The following is a 21209-nucleotide window of genomic DNA, read 5'->3' on the forward strand; positions in this document are numbered from 1 at the left end:
TCTAGAGGCTGTTTTGAAAACTACAGGCCGCCATGATTCCTTAGCAAGCAAACCCATCTGCATGCCACTCGAGCGTGCTCCAGGGACAAGCAGCACTGGTTTCGTCCAGGAGCAAATAATATGGAACAGTCCCTGTGAAGGTTGAAGTGGGAGCAGAAGGGGTCATCTTTTTCTGTCCCCTAACAAAACAGACAGGAAGTTGGAATAGAGAACACTGAAAATAGCTTCAAAGGGGAAAAAAGGAGTAAAAGACGATACATCGATACTTACTAAAATCTTTATTCATTTTCTTTTTTTTTTTTTTCAGAATTGAAACCCATAGAACACATTAGAAATTTCGGTGCGTATCTGTCCTGTATGGTGTCTTACCAAGCCCAATTCCCCGCCACGTGGCAGGGCTGAGACGAAATCCTTGGCAGATCAGAACAGAGGGTAGTGGTTCCTACACCTCCCTTTTAAGCAAATAAATTAGCTTCCCAGTAAGTTATTCCCAGCTCCCCCCCTTAGGCTTTGTATTTGCGAGTAACACCTTAGTTCCTTTAAAAACCTGTGGCAGTGGCATCCCCATCCCCTGCCTTTTCAACCCAGACTGGAGGCATCGAAGGGAGAGAAACTGGCCTTCCCCTGGACGACAGGCTGCACGAAGTCAGGTGTGTCTGGCTCCCGTGGGTGCCTAGCCACCGCCGGCTCACCAGAGCTGCCCAGCAGGTGCCGGCTGAATGGTCTTTTATGTCACGTCGGGGCCACTCGCAGAGACTGAGGAGTGACCCTTTCACTAGTTTCAAGTTCTTCAGCAACATAAGTCAGTGTTTTCCTGTGTCAAAATAAATACATTTTTTTCTTGCTACAATACAGATACGACTATATACATACATATGCCTTTACTCATGTTTCCTGAAGCTCAAGCTCACAAGATCACGCCTATAGGACAGCTCACTGACAGATGCGGTTTTATCGCCACTGAGGTGTGGTCATTTACAGTCAAATGAGATGATACAGGGGCCACTGAGAATGGACGCTGAAGGAATATGGTGGATGAGAAGGAAAAGCCAAAAGCCTTTCTTTCTTTCTTTTTTTTTTTTTTTTTATGGAAAAGAAAACACGAATTTCCTTGGAAGAACTTGTTCAGGTGACACTGAAAAATTGTCATGTACAGGATTCATCTTTCCCCAAATAATATGCAATGGATGTACCTGAATTCTTCCAATTCCTCCTTAAATTTCATTTGATATATTAGTCCTGAGTGCAACAGGGAGAAATGCCTTATTAATATATTATCGAACAACACTCTGAGCAAATCACAGATCCTATTAATTTGTTTTGCACAGAAAATTATTTACACCCAAACCCACAATATAGCCTTATATTAAAAGAACAATTTAGAATAAAACTTCTATACCCATATTTCCCCACTCAAACTCTGGAATAAACGTATTTAAGGAGTGGAGGAGGTAAGGAAATGGCAGTCAGTTCTGATTTTCCTAGCTGGAAAATATAAAATGTATCCACCTCTACCTTTAGATGTTGGCTAGGCACACCCAACCTAGGGCTGCCCAGGAACCCTTCTAGTGACTTGTCTATTAGTGCTAAAGAAACCACAAAGAGGACACGGTGACAAAACTAAAAAAAAAAAAAAAAAAAAAAGATAACAGCCTCTGTTTTTCAAACAGAATTTGGTTTTTGTGCATTTCATGGCTATAAGCTTTTGGTTGGTTTTCTCTAAGATTTGCCTAAACTTAACTTAATCCAATCCTGATGAGAACATAAAGCTATGTTCCAAGAGTCCTGTGACACCACCCTATTAGCTTAAGACTTCAACCTCAATAGATCTGAACACCTCTTAAGATCAAGAATTTTAAAACAGTAGGAAAGAGAATGAAATTATGCATTTTCTGCAGTGTTTTGAAAAAACGATGCAACATTCCCTCCTGCTTGCTTCCTTAGCAATATCTTCTGCCTTCCACATTATGAATGAAGCTCCCAGTTGGGTAACAATTCTTACTCATTCCGCTACGGCAGACTACAGGCGCCCCGTGTCTCAAGAACATTGGTCCATCATTTAGTTGAACAACATTCACCCAGGCGAGCGCGCTGCCTCCTGCCCACCGTCTCCCTCCAGCCAGCTCCCCGACGCTCTGCGAGAGCACCATCCACGGTATTCTCCAGCTCGACTGGGAATTTTACTTGACGCACACAGGAAATGGCCTTAAAATTGGAATCTAAGGCCTCCTTTTGTTAACACCGTTTCAGTGTTTAGTGCTAATACCTGGCTTCTTAGTTAGGTTCAATACCTTCTTTTACAACTCAACCCATTCTTGTGGATGTCTCAAAATGTACATACAAAGTACAAAAGCGTCCTGACCTTGTGCTGTTTAGTTACAGGTTACTTAGCTGTCTTTCAACGCGAGAAAATGAGGACACAGACTCTAGGCTGTTTGCTAGATAGTAGTTTGCTCCCCCACACTGTTTAAATAGCAGCCCCTGCTCGACAGAAGTGCAAGGCTGGCCTGGCCGCCAGGCAGGCTGCGACGGCTCACAGGTCCGAGACGCTCCGCTGGAACACAGACCGAGCTGAGCCTGGGATTCTGTCGCCCGGGACAGGGACACTGGTGCTCCACCACCGCCTCCGAACGCCCGACGAAATTAAACAAGGAAATGAGGGCTTGACACAAATCAAAATCTTAAGGCTCTTCCTGGTAACCTCCTTCATTTTGAGGCTCTGAGAGCTTCAACGCTGTTCCCAGTCGTCGGCATGGCCCACATCACAAGACAGGCCCAGCCGCCAGCAGAACACGCGCGGTCGGCCGAGCCAGGGAGCTGGCTTTTCCCACGAGAAAGGGACAGACAGGACCGCCAATCTCTTGGGAAGAGCAGCTTCAGTGACCAAATGCCTTAAAGGCTGAGGTGGAAATTCATTTCAGATGAGAAATCAGGATGGCAGAGAGCGCAGGCAACTTAACTCTCATTCAAGGGGTTATTAGCTCAGTTTGCTTTGTTAATTCAGAAAGGATTTGCCTGCTTTGGGCAAAAAGGAGAAAGAAAAGTCTCCATGAGCGAATCCTGCTTGGACAGTTTGGGGGCTAACTGGGACACAGCTGTGAGCACGCAGATCTGAGGTTCCAGTCATGTTTGCTTTTCCACACCCGCAGAACTCAAATACCGTCCCCCTCCCCCCCCCCCCCCGCTTCCGGTCCCGTCTCTTCCTCCCTCCTCTAAGAGATCACGAAAAGCACTACCAGCCAATCGCTTAAAAGCCCAAGCATCTTCCCTGCGTTTGTCTTTCCCACTAATTCTATCCCAAACACGTATCCCCTCCCACAGAGCATGCTATTCTGGCTCAAGAGAAGGCCAGGTTTTCCTGGCTGCCCCTCCTCAGGAGGCTGTCAAATTCCCAGTTGGACTAGTCCCGGTGAAAAAAGGACTCCAGAGATGGCCAAGTGTTTTCAGAAACTCCACAGGGGTGGAGAAAGGATTCTAGGGATTAACTCAAACTACACACTCCGGAACCAATCCCAGCATTAGGCTAGCCAAACGTCACACCTCTGTCTGTCCCGTGGCGTGCGAGGGAGGCCAGAGTAGCCAGGAGGCCCGTTGCTGGAGGGGCCGAGGCCAGGGACGCCAGGTGGTTCAGCAGCAACACTCCTGGGCTCGGACACCTGTAGTCTTTGCTTTCATTTCTCCTAGAGAAATCGCCAAAGGCATCCAAGGCCACCCTGCCCCTGTCACCAGAGCTTGCTGCTGGCCGTTTCCCATCCACCCCAGACCGTTCGGAAGTGATTGTGCTGTTTCTCTCGCTTTGTAAAAAAGGAGTCTCGCTTATCCTGCGGTGCGGATTACAAGTGGGAGAGAGGCATCCTGTCTTCTACCAGCACGGCGTCCGCCCCGAACTGGTCAGTGCACTGCTTCACGGTGGCCAGGACACTCAGGAGCCGCTGGTCCGCGGCGTCCAGGTGAGGCTCGGACAGCACGGGGGCGATGGGGTCATGGGCCATGGCAGATTTTAAGGCAGACTTCAGCACACCATTTTTTAGGTAGTTCAGTCTGTTCCAGGTGGACACCCGAATGCTGGAAGAGAGAGTTTTAAGGCAGATTATGTGAAACCTCTTACTATCAAGAGGAGATTAAAGCCTGCTGGGGAAATAATTATGTAAAATGTTTCAACTAAAAAAAAAAAATTTGTTTCTGAAGGACCTCTACATGATGAAAAAGTCACATTACCACATTTTGATATTTTTTTCTAGGTAATTAACCAGAGGTACATGCAAAGATTTACACATGTTCATTCCAATGTGTAACTAAATTTGTAATGGAAAAATGTGAAAGATCTGAATGTTCAGCTACTGGGAAACAGTTAAATGTATGACTTATCCATTCAAGGGAATACCATGCAGCCGTTAAAAATAGTTTTGAAAATTTAGTGGCTTGAAAAATGCCCGTGATGTAATATTGGGTGGGGGAAAAAAGTTAAAGGGAGAAAGTTTTACTCCAAATCTGTGGGGAAAGAAAATGTGTATGTATAAACACACACACACATATACAGACATATACACATGATTAGAACGAAGTCTCTATGATGTTAACAGGAGTTACCCTTACATGTTAATGGACAGTTTTAATTTTCTTCTTTTTGTGATTCTGAATGTAAAAAATTCCTACCATTAATATTATAATTCAATTACAGTATCAGTGTTATAATTCTACCCACTTCCTGTGGGTAATGTGGGAATTACGAGGTAGACAAAGAAGTCTGATTCTGCAAGAGGCAGCCCGTCCTGCATCTATTTAAAAAGGAAGAGCGACCTTTGGACAAAGCACGGAAGGGGCCGACAAGCACAGAGGCGGTGTGATTTTGCTATTGTCAAGTCCACGACAGGTGCCCAGAGCATCAGAGCTTCCCTGGTGTGACTAAGGCATCCCTTGCCCGCCTCTCAGCCCCACATTCGCTCTCCATATATGTATGCCCTGCTGTAACGCGGAGAATTCCTTGAAGCATCTCTCCCGTCAAGCTTTCTCCGTCGATGTCACTGGAGGGATACTGCAGACACTTCCGGCTGCTGCACAAGCGGGTCGGGAGTCAGGGGGAGGGGTCATCAAACGGTGCTCTGCCCCGGCCACAGTGCCAGGATGAGCAGGCCCTCTTGACATGGAAACCCGGGCCCCGAGGGCCACCTGCCCATGCTGGCACCCCACTCCCTTTGCAGGCCCACACACATGCCCTGCCTGCAGCCCAGGCAGTTTCTCCTGAGCCGTCCCTTCCTCCGTGATGCCCTGAACACAGGTGCAAGTCATTGCCTGAACCTGTACCCCGGAGGGCTGCTTCCTGCTCGCCCAGGGCCTGCAATCTGGCCAACTTCTCCGCTCTCCCGTGGACCGGACTGTTCTTCATGGAAGTCCACACCCTAGCCTTGGGGACAGGGTTCCCTTCCAAGTTTGTCCTTCCTAGGGTACTCTCCCTCAGCCCTAAAAAGTTTCCTTTTATAGTTACGCTTGTATCAGAGCTTCTTTATACTCAACTTTCCCATTTAACCCACTGTGTCTTTTCTAGCTGCTGACTGGATCAGACGGACAACACTATTACTACAAAAACATCTTCTTTCAAAGACGTGGTTTTTGACTGGCCGTACTATTGCCTATTAATGAAAACAAGGGGTGCTTGGGTCAATACTTAACGCAGAATACAGTACTGCTGCTATTAAAAAGAGAGACAAGAGAAAGAGCCCGGTTGCCAGGAGGGGCGGTCGGATGTGATCTGAGTGTCTCGGGCAGTTAACCGGTAGGACGTGGTGCTCCCGGATTCCTGTTTCCTTGTGGCTGAGCGACGTGCAACCCAGCTGATTCTTAATATTCCCCTTTAAATCTTAAACCAGCAATAATGCTCTGAAAAGGAGCTCCTTAGAGCCTGGTCTTCATCTCATTTTGATTTACCTTTTAATTTCTTTGTTTTCTAATATAGACTTTAAAAAAACACATGACTAAATGCCTCCAAAAAAGTTACATCTGGTTTATACAATTTCAAATTGAGATCTGCAAACCACAGATGGTCTGTGGTGGGGAGTGAGAGGACTTCAAACCCCAAGGTAGACACGGTACAGCAGCCAGGGACGCAGACTGTACTAGAGTTCTGGCGAGGGTCATATGATCAAAGGATCATATTCTGATATTAAAACAAACATGAATACATATTATTGAATAGGCTGAAGATTCCTATTCATACAAAATTTGAAATGAATTTTGAGCCCCACGGGTTCTGGGATGGAAAAGCATGAAAAGCACTTGCTCAGGTCTTAGAAGTTTTAAGGCCCAGGAAATGGATGGACTGTTATGTGAGCCTGGAAAGGAAGATGACACAGGCCCATGTATTTGCTGTGCGGAACTTACATGCAACACTGATAGAGGGGGGCAAGAATGCTTCTCTCATCCAGCGACGGGTTCCCAAAGCTGAAAATTAAATTAAAACTTAGTGAATTACTCAGTGGCACCAGTTGCCTTCTTAGCATCAAATTTGCGAGAGCAAATTCTCGAAGACGACCCAAATGTGAGCCTAGATAATTTCATGCTCCCATGGCTCAAATCACTTAAATTAAAAAGAAACGGGGCGTGACCAATCAGACAGGATTCCTAACAGTCTGTACGCGGTACCAAAAACAAACGCCCTCATGACAAGCCTCCTGTCTTCCGCCAGCTACAGCAAGGTGCTGAAGCATAAGCACACCACACAGTGCGGAGCCCACGGACCAAAGGGAGGACCCTGAGACCTGGAGGTTTTATGGGGGCGGGGGGGCAGGCGAGAAATAAAGGCTATCCACATGGTTCCCACTAACACACAGATGGTCGTCACTTGTAACAAGTTGTTCTACCTCGAAATCACCCATGAGAAAAGAGCAGGATTATCCTATCCCTACAAGTAAGTATATGGCCAGATTCAAACTGGACAAACGGCTCACGGAAGCTGAGAAAACAGTAATTCTTTTTTTTAAAGATTTTATTTATTTATTCATGAGAGAGAGAGAGAGGCAGAGGGAGAAGCAGGCTCCCAAGGAGCAGGGAGCCCGATGCGGAACTCGATCCCAGGACCCTGGGATCATGACCTGAGCCGACGGCAGACGCTTAACGATCTGAGCCACCCAGGCGCCCGAGAAAACAGTAATTCAAAGCATCTGTAAAAATGACCTCAGCAGTAATTCAGAGTTACACGAGGAGAACCAGTTCTGGGAAAACTCTCAACTTTCTACTCCTCTCCTGGAAGCTCACCGTGATAGCTGGAAGGTCTGGGGGCCCTGAGCACAGTGCAGCCCTCCAATAGTAAACAGCAAAGACAACTATTTCCATGTGTATTTCCACAGTGCATACACTCATTAAACAAACACACACAAAAAGATCATTTGTGTAAGTCACGGTAAAGGTTTTCAGGAACGCACATAGCACCGGCCTCTACCAGCTCTGCTGTGTGTGCCGGCGCCCGCTTTCTGCAGGTGTCAGCCCCTTGCTCGGGGTAATGTGGGGGCGCCGTCCGCAAGTGCCGCTCGGCCGTTCTTCGCTGAGGACCCCTGTCTCAGATTATTCTCAGCAACCAATCTTAGTGGTAGTGACCTAGAGCCTGGACAATTCTGGGCTCAAGGAAGTAGTCTATTTAGCAAACACTTACTAAATGTCACTAAAAGTACGGTACTGAATCAGGCACCACAGAGAAGGCACAGGGCAAACTGAAAACATAATATGCTCTTCAAAGAGACCACCCCTAAAAAAATTAAGGACCATCCATTTATTCAAAACAAATAAGATTGTCTTAAGACAAAAGTAACTTGTTTTTATATAACAAAAGGAACTGCTCTTCTCATGATCACAAAAAGTCTGGGTCTAGACTGCCATAAATATAGCAAAACATCCTATCAAACAAATTACTTTTTAAAACTGCATGAACCTTTGGATAGAATCGATTTAACAGGAATTAAATTTCATGGTTTGTTTTTTTTTAAGATTTTATTTATTTATTTGACAGAGAGAGACACAGCGAGAGAAGGAACACAAGCAGGGGGAGTGGGAGAGGGAGAAGCAGGCTTCCCACGGAGCAGGGAGCCCGATGCGGGGCTTGATCCCAGGACAACTATTCACTTAGCTGTTCCCTTCTACATCGTTAGGGAGAATTCAGAGTCTTCCTTTTTTCCTTAAGTGTATTTGGCTCCTTTCTCTCCAAGGAGAGCTGAAGGCAGACGCTTAACGACTGAGCCACCCAGGCGCCCCTAAATTTCATGTTCTATTCAATATGTATCTCTCAAGATTCTAGGCATCACAGTCAAGGAAGAATGATATAGGTAGCGATACATCAAAGACCTTGGCGTCCAGCTGTCTGTGTTGAGAATCATAGAGTCTTGGCCTCCTTGGAAAAAAACCTACTTCTCCATTTTTTAAAGTCCTCAGAACCCTGAGGGCAGAAGGAGTACGAACCCTGAGCAGGATGGGAAGATGGGTGCCAAAAGCAAAGACCCTGACCAGGCCCTAACTGACAAGGATGGTCCTGTGGTCCTACCTTTTGGCATTATCGAGAAGGATGAGCATACTGGCGCCTTCGTCATCTTGAAAACTCTCGTAGTGATGGCGGTCAGCATTGCCGATCAGGTAATCAAAGATGGCAGTGTCAATGATGTCCAAGAGGCGGGGGCCTGAGTCATAGGGGGATGTTTTCTTCACAGCATCGCAGTAGCTCTCATCGTACTCCCACCTGGAGGCAAAGAGCACCACCAGGGTTACTGGGTGCCAGCCCTGTACCTGGCACGGTTTTGTTCTGAGAGAGAGAGAGAGAATGCAAGCGCAGGGCAGGGGCAGAAGAAGAGACAGAATCCCCAGCAGACTCTGTGCCCAGCGCGCAGCCCTACGTGGGGCTCTATCTCACGACCCTGAGATCACGACCTGAGCTGAAACCCAGAGTCGGATGCATAACCAATGAAGCCACCCAGGTGCCCCTGTAGCTGGCCCTGTTGAAAACACAGAGAAGAGGCGTCCCTGCCTGGCAGGTTTGCCCTCAGCCCCACCTCCTTGGACAGAACGAAATGGGGGCTCACGGGAGCACTCACCTGGCCAGTTTGCCCTCGCGGTAAGTCCTGCCCCACGGGTGTCGGTGTTTCTGCAGAGGCCACACATCTGGAAGCCAAAGTGTGACAGATCCCTCCATCGTGTCTCCATCAGCACAAGCCGGCTCTGTTTCTCGGCAGTAATAACACTTCCCATAGAAACAAGTGTTATTTCCTATGGGAGAGAAGGGAGCCAAATACACTTAACGAAAAAAGGAAGACTGAATTCTCCCTAACGATGTAGAAGGGAACAGCTAAGTGAACAGATCCTGTGAAAACAATGATCCTGAATGATATTTAAACATTTAGTTTCTATACAGGTCATAAAAAAAAAAAGCACACAGTGAAAAAAAAAGTCAAAGGGCAGGAAAGGATGTATATCAAAGTCTCCTTGCCCTTAGGGCCCTGCTACCCAGTCCCTCTCCCAGGAGTCAAGTCTAAGTAAAGGAAAGTCATGCCCTCTCCTCTTCTGTCAGAGCCGACACTTTGGCCAGAGCGCCTGGGAGAGAGAGAGTGTGCCCATCCAGGGACAGGCTCTGGGCCAGGAGTGTGGGCACTGGGGGGTGGGGTGTCAAGCAGATAAATAAATACACTGAGGATAATGGGAACCAAGTTTTTCACAGATGGGAGAAGGGAGGTTAACTCATAGAAAGGGAGAAAGCCAGAATAAATCTTGTGGTGTTGAATTAGAACTGGACTGGAGTGATCGGTCGGAAGAGAGATATAGAAAAAGATACAGATGCTTGCGTGTGTGTGTGTGTGTACAGCTTTCCTCCCTCTGTCCCTCAAGAGAGCCTAGAGACAATGGAGACCAGGCAGCAATGGCAGTAAACACCTAGCACTCACACATCAGTTTCTAAATATCATTTTACTACTGTATTAAAGGGGCCCAGGGCTCCTTGGAGAAACAGGTGACTCTAGGGCTGGGGCAAAGAAAGTACAAGATGGGCCTGCGTCCAACTGCTATGCCAGGGTAAGGAAGCACTCAGAGAACGATGGGGACATTCCAAAGGACCCACGAGACAGTGTGTAGGAGTTCCCGCTGGTCAAAGCTGGGACAGCTTGAGCATCAAAATAAGTAACAGCAAATCATAACTGAGTAAATTAAGAGTCTGAGAGTTCATAGTGATATACTCCAAAGCACTCCGTTAATAAAATACTTATTAATTGGACACTGGAGAAACCTTACAGAGACCTACCATCTTAATCAAGGGACACAAGCTCATATCACCAGTAATGGGACACAGCGACAAATCTCCATCGTGGGCCTCCTGACAGGATGTACCGAGAAAAGGACAAGAGCACTTCTTTGGTATTCCCACCAGCATTTTTAAATCATGAGGAAATGTCAGAAACACTCAAATAAAGAGGTACTCTTTAAAGTAACTGACCTGCACTCTTACCGAATGTCAAGGTCACAAAAAAATAAGGAGAGTGAGGAACTGTTCCAGAAGGACAGAGGCTAAAACGACATGACAACGAACACAACATGTGATCCTAGAGTGAGTTCTGGACTTCTACAGGGCATTATAGGGACAAGTGGCAAAATCTGAACAGGGTCTGCGGGTTAGATGCTGCTGCTGCATCGGTGTGCATCTCTTGCTGTCGATGACCGGATGCGGCTGTGCAGGAGAGGGTCCTGGTGGTCAGGAAGTACCGAGGTCTTCACACGCTGGTGTAAGGAGTATTCATGTCGCACGTTATTCTCAAATGGTCTGAGAGTGTTACTAATTAAGGAATCTGGGGGACTCTGAATCATCTCTGCAACTTTTATATAAATTCCAAATTATCTCAAAATAAAAAGTGTAAGAAACAAAACGATCTAAAAAAGTTAAGTAATGCCTTCTCGGTGCTCCATCCCTATTAAATACAGCCATCAAAGGAGCTGATTTCCTGCCTGTAAACCCCTCACGTACTCCTTTAATGACTGTTCGGTTCTCACGCACGTGTGTCCCTGAAGAGACGAGCAGCCCTCAAGCCTTAGTGTTTCCAGCCCCTGGTACAGCGCACACTCCACACGCACCCGCGAAACTGATGCTATCATTCTTCTACCTCAAAAACGTTTCTAAGTAAAGAATATTTGAACTGATGGAACAATATACCACATATATAATGTTTATAATTATAAAAATATAAACTTATAAATTTAACTTGATCCCATCAAAATACCAACAGATCTTTTACAGGTTAAAATGGATTTTTTTTTTAAAGATTTTATTTATTTGAGAAAGAGAGAGACAGAGCACAGAGGGAGAGTGAGACAGAGAAGCAGACTCCCTGCTGAGCAGAGAGCCTGATGCGGGGCTTGATCCCAGGACCCTGAGATCATGACCTGAGCCGAGGGCAGATGCTTAACGACTGAGCCACCCAGGCACCCCGGATTTTTTTTTTTTTTTTTAAGATTTTATTTATTTACTTGAGAGAGAGCAAGCGAGAGAGAGTATGAGCCAAGGGGTGGGGAGAGGAAGAAGCGACTCTCCACTGAGCAGGGAGCCTGACATGGGGCTCGATCCCAGGACCTGAGCCGAAGGCAGACACTTAACTGACTGAGCCACCAAGGGCCCCTAGAAAGGATGATTTTTAAGGTTATAAGGAAAAAGAAAGAACTGCTAGCAAACTCTTAAATAGCAAAGAGAGGGGACTAATCTTACCAGGTATCAAAACAGATCAACTCATGAACAGATAGGAGCAGAACAGAAAATCCAGAAATGAAAATACATAGAAACAAAAATTTATTTCAGTGGGAAAAAAACCCCAACCAGCTGGAACCATACTTCATTCCACATACTAGGATAAATTCTAAAACTATGACAAAAACTTAAATGTGAAAAATAAAACTATAAAAGTACTTAAAATAAAAAAGGTGGAATTCTTCCATAATCTTTGAGTAAGCAAGGCTATGATTCACAATCAGAAAATCTCTAAGAAAAGATGGACCGATTACATTAAAAACAAACAAAAATGTCTATAAGGCAAAAAAAAAAAAAAAAAGAAAGAAATTACCATAAGCAAAATCAAGAGAAATTAAAGAACTGGGAAAAAATATTTATATCACAAAGGACTATTTTCCCTGTGTGTGAACTTCTATACACTGAGAAGATCAGGGGCAGAGCTGAAAGTGAACAAAGGATACACAAAGACAGGTAAAAGAAAATACAAATGCCTCTTAAATATAAAGCTGCTACACATGAAACAGACAAAAGCCAAAGTTGGGAAACATGCCTTTGGTGCCACTGGCGGAACAGAGACCTTCTCACGCGTCACTACCAGGTACATAACCTGGTTCAACATACACGTGCCCTGTGACCCAGTGCTTTCATTTCTGGATATATTTGATCATGTGTGAAGTAACGTCTGTTCGTGTTAATTCTGGGCAACACTGGTTGTAAAAAAAGGATTGGAACATGTATGTGTACTAAAGGTCTGGTTAAATGAATTATGGTAGATCCATACGACGCATTACTTTGCAGCTGGTAACAACAAAAGAACGAAGAAGCTCTTTATGTGATAATAGATTTCCAAGATCTGTTAGGTAAAAGATGTATCAGATAAAAGAATAAGATGCGGAAGTATGTACAGTGTGACATGTTTTATATAATGGCAGTTAAATAAAAATATATATTCCTATTTTGTACAGAAAGGACATAAAGAAATTACCAATAGAGATGACCACTGGGAGGAAGGAGAAGGAACAGAGGGATGAAAGGAAAACTTCTCATTGCAATCTTTCTTTTTATTTATTTATTTATTTATTTAATTTTATTTTTTTTAAGATTTTATTTATTTGAGAGAGAGAGAATGAGAGATAGAGAGCACGAGAGGGAAGAGGGTCAGAGGGAGAAGCAGACTCCCCGCTGAGCAGGGAGCCCGATGTGGGACTCGATCCCGGGACTCCAGGATCATGACCTGAGCTGAAGGCAGTCGCTTAACCAACTGAACCACCCAGGTGCCCCTCTTTTTTTTAGATTTTATTTATTTATTTGACAGAGAGAGAGACAGCAAGAGAGAGAGGTAACACAGCAGAGGGAGTGTGAGAGGGAGAAGCAGGCTTCCCACGGAGCAGGGAGCCCGATGCGGGGCTCGATCCCAGGACCTGGGATCATAACCTGAGCCGAAGGCAGACGCTTAACGACTGAGCCACCCAGGCGCCCCTTATTGCAATCTTTCTAATATTTTTAAAAAATTTTGAGTTATGTGAATGTATTACTGATTCAAAAAACAATTAAAAAACAAAGCAAAACACTGCTTGGCGTAGGAAACCTGCTGCCTACACAATAAAATCCAAAGTCCTGAGTTTGATAAGACCCTTCATAAGTGAATGGAGTATGGTGTATTGGTTGAGTGGGAAGTAGGGTCATGTTTCTGGGATTAAAATATGGACCATCAACAGTCATTAGACGTGAGACTTTGGGCATGTGATTTTACCTCTCTAAGCTTTCTTTGTAAAATGGATACCACTCCCCTACCACTGGGTTGTGAGGAGTAAATGAGATAGATAAATCCACAGTAATGCTCGGCACAAAGCCTGACAGTGTCAGAGACCAATCAATGCCGGCTACTTATTATTAATAATCTTGCTCCAATCTCTTTCCAGACTTCAATATCCCCGTTTACCTAGGCTCCGAAATCTATTATTATATCCTGGATTTTGTAACTTTTATAACTGGTTTTCTGATCAACAACTTGGTCTCTGTGCTCTCCTTGGATGAACTACCACCTCTAATAACCAAATCTAAACCTCCAGCCCACACTTCTCTCCTAAGCTGTAGACTAAGTCTAAAGCACCTAAACGACTAGTCAACATTTACTCCTGGATGCTCCTGTCAAGGTAAGATTCTGTACCCATTCCATTGTGGAGAACTGCATTCTTGGACACCAGCTGGGTATCCCACAATTCCACTCAATTCTGACACTGTCTACCCAGAGACAGGAACCGATCCCACAGGTTGAAAGGTCGGGCCCACGAGACTGTGCTCAAATTCAGAGGCCAGCTGCAAGTCTGGGTTGTCACCTGCGCTCTGACTGGCTGGCTTACAAATCTGAGGTTTCCATGAATCCCATCTTGGGGTTTGGTTAACTTGCTAGGGCAGAAGAATATACAGTAGGGAAAGGACAGTCTCTTCAGTATATGCTATTGGGAACACTGGACAGCCATATGCAGAAGAATGAAACTGGACCACTATCTTACACCACAGACAAACATCAACTCGAAGTGGACTGAAGACTTGAACGTAAGACCTGAAACTATAAAACTCCTAGAAGAATACACAGGCAGTAAGCAGTTCCCTGACATCGGTCTGGGTGATGAGGTGATGATTTTTTCGGATATGACACCAAGAGCAAAAGCAACAAAAGTGAAAACGAACAAGTAGGACTACATCAAACTAAAAAGCTTCTGCACAGCCAAAGAAACCACTGACAAAATGAAAAGGGGCTAGTATCCAAAATATATAAAAAACTCCTAGAACTCAATAGCAAAAAACAATCTGATTAAAAAATGAGCAGAAGATCTGAGTAGACATCTTTCCAAAGAAGACTGGAAAGATTGGTGAGGATATGGAGAAAAGGGAAGCCATGTGTACCATTGGTGGGAATGTGAATTGGCGTAGCCACGATGGTAAACACTATGGAGGTTTCTCAAACAACTGAAAAATGGAACTACCATATGATCCAGCAGTTCTACTTCTGAGTATCTGAAAAAAAGAAAAGAAAAGAAAATACTAACTTGAAAAGATATCTGCACCTCCATGTTCACCGCAGCATTATTTATAATAACCAAGATATGGAAACAACCTAAGTGTCCACTGATGAGTGAATGAAGATGTGCCATATATGCACAATGGAATATTATTCGGCTATAAAAAAAAGAATGAAATCTTGCCATCTGCAACAACATGGATGGACTTTGAGGGCATTATGCTAAATGAAACAAGTCAGACAGAGAAAGACAAATACTGTATGTTCTCACTTACACGCAGAATCTAAAAACAAAAACAAAAACAATCCAAAACCAAGTTCTTAGATACAGAGAATAGACTGGTAGCTGCCAGAGGTGGGTGAAATGGATGAAGGGGTCAAAAGGCACAAACTTCCAGTTATAAGATAAGTAAGTCCGGAGATGGAAAGTATAGCATGGCGCCTATAGTTAATAATACTATAATGAAAGTTGCTAAGTGAATAGATCTTAAGAGTTCTCATCACAAGAAAAAAATTCTGTAACTATGTACAGTGATGGATGTTAACCAGATGCTGTGGTGATCATTTCACAATATATAAAATTTCAAGTCATTACAATGCATACCTGAGACTAATATAAATGTTGTATGTCAACCATACCTCGATAAAATAAAAATTGCTGGGGAGGCTCACAGGACACAGGAAACCAGTTTACTCACTAGATTACTGGTTTATTACAAAGGATACATGTCGAAAGCCCGACAGATACACAGGGCAAGGTCCCAGACCCAGGAGCTTCTGTTCTCATGGAGTTCAGGGCCTGGCCAGTGACACATGGTTGGTTCACCAACCTGGAAACTCCCAAACCCCATACTACTGGGATTTTTATGGAGGCTTTCTCACATAGGCATGATCTATTACTAACTTTATTCTCAACCCCTCTCCCCTCTCTGGAGGATGGGAGGCAGGGAGCTGAAAATTCCAAGCTTCCAATTATGGCTTGTTTTTCTGGTGACTAGCCCACTTGTGGAGTCACCTCATTAGAATAAGAGCTATTACTTGTGCTCTTATGGCTTAGGAATTTACCAGGGTTTTACAAGCTCTGCTCTGTGTCCGGCACCTGGAGGCAGAGACCAATACATATATTTCTTGTTATTTCACACAAGGAAACAAAATGTCCAAAATTTGATTCACGATCTTCCTCCTCTTCACACATTCCTAAGGCAGCTAACAGCTTTGTTATACACTGAGTCATCCAATCCAGGAACTGGGGAGTCATTCTTAATTTTTTCTTTCTCCCTCAGTTGTCCCACTCAGCCCAAATGTTCACCAAATTCGTTCCATTCTAATTGCTGAGGGTCTCTTAACGCTTCCTCCCCACTGTCCTTGCTCGAGCCGTGACTCGCCCTGCACCCGCGGGGGTACGGCAGCTGCCATGTCCTTCCAGCCCTCACCTCACGCCCCTCCCAGGGCGGCCTCCACGATGCTGCCGCGGCTGGTCTTCCAGCACTCCAATCTGATTTTCCCAAGCTCCAGCTCTTTCCATGGCCTCCGAGTGTCTAAGGAAAAAGTGTCCCATTCTAAGTCTGCTGCACGAGGCCCGTCGGTGACACCATCCTGACCACCTGCCTTCCTCCCTCACCAGCCCCACATCTCCCTTCACTTCGGCTCAACTACACAGTCCCCTGAGCTTGCCACGGGCTTCTCTCACTTCTTGTCACCCTTGTCTACGCGCTGTCCTCCACCTGAAGCAGGGTTAACTCAGAGCCTGTGCACTGGATGGGAACAAAATTCTTATTTTCATTATCTTTTTTTTTTTTAAAGATTTATTTATTTGAGTTGAGGGGGGAGGGGCAGAGCGAGAGGGAGAGAGAGACTCTGTGCTGAGTGTGGAGCCCGACATGGGGCTCAATCCCACGACCCTGAGATCACAACCCGAGCTGAAATGAAGAGTTGGATGCTTAGCTGACTGAGCCACCCAGGCGCCCCTTTACTTTCATTAACTTCTATCTGAAACTCAGCATTCCTTCAATTATGATAGTAGGAAGCAAACCATGGTGGTATTAGCATTACCTGTGACTTTTTCATCAGAAGAAACCACAGACTTTTCATAGCATATCAACCATTGCTGCAGACACTGCAAAGTATCATTTATACTCAGCCTGAAATTATGAGTTACTGAATCACTGCTAGATCTGTTATTTAATGTGTTAAATAATAACGAAGCACATGCTAGTATATTGCAAACTTTGAATTTTTGATAACAAAACCAGATTTCAGTATTATTGGTTTCATTTGTAAGTCTATGTATTCGAATGTATGCATTTAAAAACACTATTGTGAGGAAAGATCCCCAAGCTTCTCTAGTATGCCAAGAGTCCATAGTACAAAAAAGGTTAAGAGTCTCAACACCGGGGCGCCTGGGTGGCTCAGTCGGTTGAGCGACTGCCTTCGGCTCAGGTCATGATCCCAGAGTCCTGGGATCGAGTCCCGCATCGGGCTCCCGGCTCGGCGGGGAGCCTGCTTCTCCCTCTGACTCTCCCCCCTCTCATGCTGTTTCTCTCTCGCTCGTTCTCTAATAAATAAATAAATAAAATCTTAAAAAAAAAAAAAAAAGAGTCTCAACACCTAGGACGTTCTTTCCACTGTACCTCCCTGGGGGATTGCTATTTTCCCTTTAAGACCTGGATGAAACACCACCTTCACCAAGGAACCAACACCTTGACCCGCGCATCTCCCCTTTCCGTCCACACTGTCACAGGCCCTCTGTACATGTCTGGTTTCCCCACCAGACAAAGCTCCTTGAAGGCAGGGAGGTGTCATTCATTTCTGGATATTCAGCACCTAGTTCAGAGCCTACCACACAGAAGTGAAATAAAATTGTGTTGAAAGGGGCGCCTGGGTGGCTCAGTTGGCTAGGCGACTGCCTTCGGCTCGGGTCGTGGTCCTGGAGTCCCAGGATCGAGTCCCGCATCGGGCTCCCTGCTCAGCGGGGAGTCTGCTTCTCCCTCTGACCCTCCCCCCTCTCGTGCTCTCTCTCTCTCTCTCATTCTCTCTCTCAAATAAATAGATAAAATCTTTAAAAAAAATGCAGTATTTGACAGCCATCATATAAAAAAAAAAAAAAAAAATTGTGTTGAAAGAATATAAGCAGATGAAATATGTGACAGTCTGAAAATCCAGGTCTGAATCCTGGCTAAGAGGTAGTAGCTATGTGACTCAGGAAAGTCCTCGAACTCTTCTGAGCCTCTCTCTCAGTATAAAATGTGGGTAAATCTCCCTTACTTACTGCACTCTTTTGTTAAGAGGATCAAAACAAGGTAACTGTGAAAGTGCTTTGTCAAGCTGCAAGGGTTATGCAGAATTTAGTTGTTATTATATCAAGTTATCTAAAAATACCAAGTTATCTAAGAACATATTTTTAAAAATTGTGCTAAGGTCAGCTCATTATTTAAAGCCTATCTCCCGTGCAATCCCTCTATCTGCCCGAATGTTTGTGTACCCCCAAATTCAGATCTGAACCCCTAATCCCAGTGTGGTGGTATCTGGAGGTGGGACTGTTGGGAGGAGCCCTCACGCTGGGATTAGTGCCCTTCTAAGAAGAGACAGGAGTGACGATTCCTCTCTCATTCTCTCTCTGCCGTGTGAGGACACAGTAAGATAGTGGCTGACTATAAACCAGGACGAGGGTCCTCACCAGAACCCAAGCGTGCTGGCACCCTGATTCGGACTTCCCACCTCCAGAACTGTGAGGAATAAATCTCTACTGTTTAAGCCACATTGTCCATGATTGTCTTGTGACGGCAGCCCCCACTAAGACCCCGCCCTGCACTGCAGGCTGTATCCAGGAGCTCATTCCCCGAAGGTACCAATCCTCTGTACTTTCAGGTCTTTAGGCCCTCGTTCTCATTATGACTTCCTATTATTTTGCCCCATGCCTTTTCCTCTTTGCTGCCTGGGTAGCTCTTATTGATTCTTCAATAATCAGTCTAGTGGCTAATAGCCTCCTCTACAAACCTTTGCCTGGCCTCTCCATCCCCCACACCTGGCACCATGTATGAGAGTTAACCTTCTGTGAGTTTCCAGAGAGCTGGGACTCTGGCCTATTCTTCCTGACCTCCTCTCATCCATCAGGAATTCATGTCTACCTGAGCATAAAATTGGACAAGCAAAAGTAATTAGAAAACATATGAAACAAATCAGTGACACCGTCCACTTTGGATTATTTGTAAGAACAGCCTTAGCCTTAGCCTTAGCCTTGTAGGTTTAAATTCTGAAAGATGACTCTGTCACAAGTCCTTTAAATATTCAATTTCACCTCATTTCAAATATAAATCCATTCATTCTAGCAAAGCAAGGTGAAACCCACCTGGCAACGTCTGTTTCAACAGTCATATTGTAAAGCAGAGCACTGTGTCATTGACAATGTCACCACAATGAGGCTGAGACAAGAGACCCCGACCCCTCTGACTTCTTCCCATTCTCACTGTGTCCACGAGGAGAACAGGAGTAAGAATTTTAGCTTGGATGCCTTACTCAGAGCGAAAGAACAGAGGACTGAGGCCAGAGGGACCAGGGTCAAGTCCATGCACAGTGGGTTACAGGCTGACCCTTGCACGGTAGCAGGGCAGTGGTGACCTTCCAGGCCCAAACCCAACCCTCCAAGGGCATTTCTGACCCTCCTTCAGAGCTGCCTTACAGTTCCCTCAATTCTAAAGAGACAGTTCCCAAGAAAGTACACGTATATGAAAAAACCACCAAGTCAATGATATATATACAATAACGGATTTAGGCCAAAATCTGAGTTTGAGATTTACTTTAAGATCAGGCAGCAGGAGAGGTGTCTGAATGGCTCAGTCGGTTAAGCGGCTGCCTTCGGCTCAGGTCATGTTCCAGGGTCCTGGGATCGAGTCCCGCCATAAGGCTCTCTGCTCAGCAGGGAGCCTGCTTCTGCCCCCTCCCCCTGCTCATGCTTGCTCTCTCCCTTAAATAAATAAAACCTTAAAAAAAAAAAAAGATCAGGCAGAAGCAAGTAAAGTTATTATCTACTTACACTATCAGTAAATGACCTCACTTCCTAACTTCACAGACACAACCAAGTACGTTAGGCAAAATTTTCACTTTCTGGCCACCTACTGTTAGATCCATTACCCCCAGGAACCTGAAAACAAGTGGCCCAATTTGCTTTTATAGTCCCTTGAGTTCTTCAATTCTTAAAAGTCACAAACCAGCTTGCTCAATGATGTCCCACTTATTAACTATTCCCCTATTTAAATGTCCTCTATAATCTTACCTACGGTTAGGAAGGTGCTCAAGAGCTGCTCCGTGGCAACGGGCTTGATCTCTGTCCGTAGATTAACAAATCTGCCAACCACCAAGGGGGCTCGGCGGAAACCCAGAATCCTAGTTTGGGAGGTTGAAGAACAGAAGAGAAAAATCTTTGGGGGGTGTATTTTATAAAGTAGTCTTAGAAAAGATATTGCTGATTGGTAGGTATATATATGTATATTTATACTTATACGTATTTTAAATATTTTATTTTTTTAAAGTAATCTCTACCCCCAACGTGGGGCTTGAACTCACGACCCTGAGATCAAGAGTCCCATGCTCTACTGACGAGCCAGGCCGGCACCACTGCAGGTAAACATATTTTAAAGGTACATATATTTGGGCGCCTGGGTGGCTCAGTCGTTAAGCGTCTGCCTTCGGCTCAGGTCATGATCCCAGGGTCCTGGGATGGAGTCCCACATCGGGCTCCCTGCTCGGCAGAAAGCCTGCTTCTCCCTCTCCCACTCCCCCTGCTTGTGTTCCTGCTCTCGCTGTCTCTGTCAAATAAATAAATAAAATCTTAAAAAAAAAAAAAGGTACATATATTTATAAGTTTAATATCAATATGTATGTAATGTATTTTAATATGCACTTCAGCAAAAAGGATAAGGCAAATCTAGCAAAATGTGAGCAACTGCTAAATCTGGGGAATGGGTACATGGGTTCATTAAACTATTCTAATTTGTTAGAAATTTTTCATAGTAAAACTTTTAAATAAATTTTAACAAAGCATCAAAAAAAAATGGGCTTAAACCCATATAAAGGTTCAAAGCTTTGGATAAAAGCACATTGACAGAAAACTATATAGATTAATCTAAAAGGATAAGCCCATAGGACAACTAAATACAGATCTATTTGAAGATACTTCTCTCTAATGGTCTAAAAATACAACCTTATAGTTGAGCAAAATTATTTTTTTAAAAATGAAATTTCCTGGCTAAAAAATACACACTCACTGAAGAAAAGTTGGAGGGGCAGGATTTGGAACATACAGAAAAGTTATGATGAAGAAGATAAAGATCATCCATAATTCCACAGCCCAGAAATAACTACTGACATTTTGGCATATGAGCATTTTTTCCTTTATACACATATATATAAACACATACATACACACTCTTGTGTACAGACACACAA

The 21209-nt window shown here is 44.6% G+C and overlaps 1 protein-coding gene across 5 annotated transcripts in view; it reads right to left on the reverse strand.

Annotated features, from left to right (window-relative positions):
* Window positions 1-290: 290 nt before the first annotated feature.
* FAM20B (FAM20B glycosaminoglycan xylosylkinase) overlaps window positions 291-21209 on the reverse strand; it is a 43885-nt gene continuing 22966 nt past the window's right edge. For 4 of the 5 annotated variants that reach the window (XM_035010708.1, XM_035010707.1, XM_035010705.1 and 1 more), the window contains exons 4-8: window positions 20038-20147; window positions 9072-9243; window positions 8528-8719; window positions 6379-6438; window positions 3834-4065 (exon numbers count right to left, since the gene is read on the reverse strand). In XM_035010708.1, the coding sequence (XP_034866599.1) occupies window positions 3834-4065; window positions 6379-6438; window positions 8528-8719; window positions 9072-9243; window positions 20038-20147 (766 nt within the window). Of the gene's footprint in view, window positions 4066-6378; window positions 6439-8527; window positions 8720-9071; window positions 9244-20037; window positions 20148-21209 lie in introns of all 5 variants that reach the window. The other variant, XM_035010703.1, reaches the window with a different exon arrangement.

The sequence above is a fragment of the Mirounga leonina genome, unplaced genomic scaffold (assembly GCF_011800145.1).
Source record: "Mirounga leonina isolate KUSES-001 unplaced genomic scaffold, KU_Mleo_1.0 Mir_154, whole genome shotgun sequence".
Classification (NCBI taxonomy): domain Eukaryota; kingdom Metazoa; phylum Chordata; class Mammalia; order Carnivora; family Phocidae; genus Mirounga; species Mirounga leonina.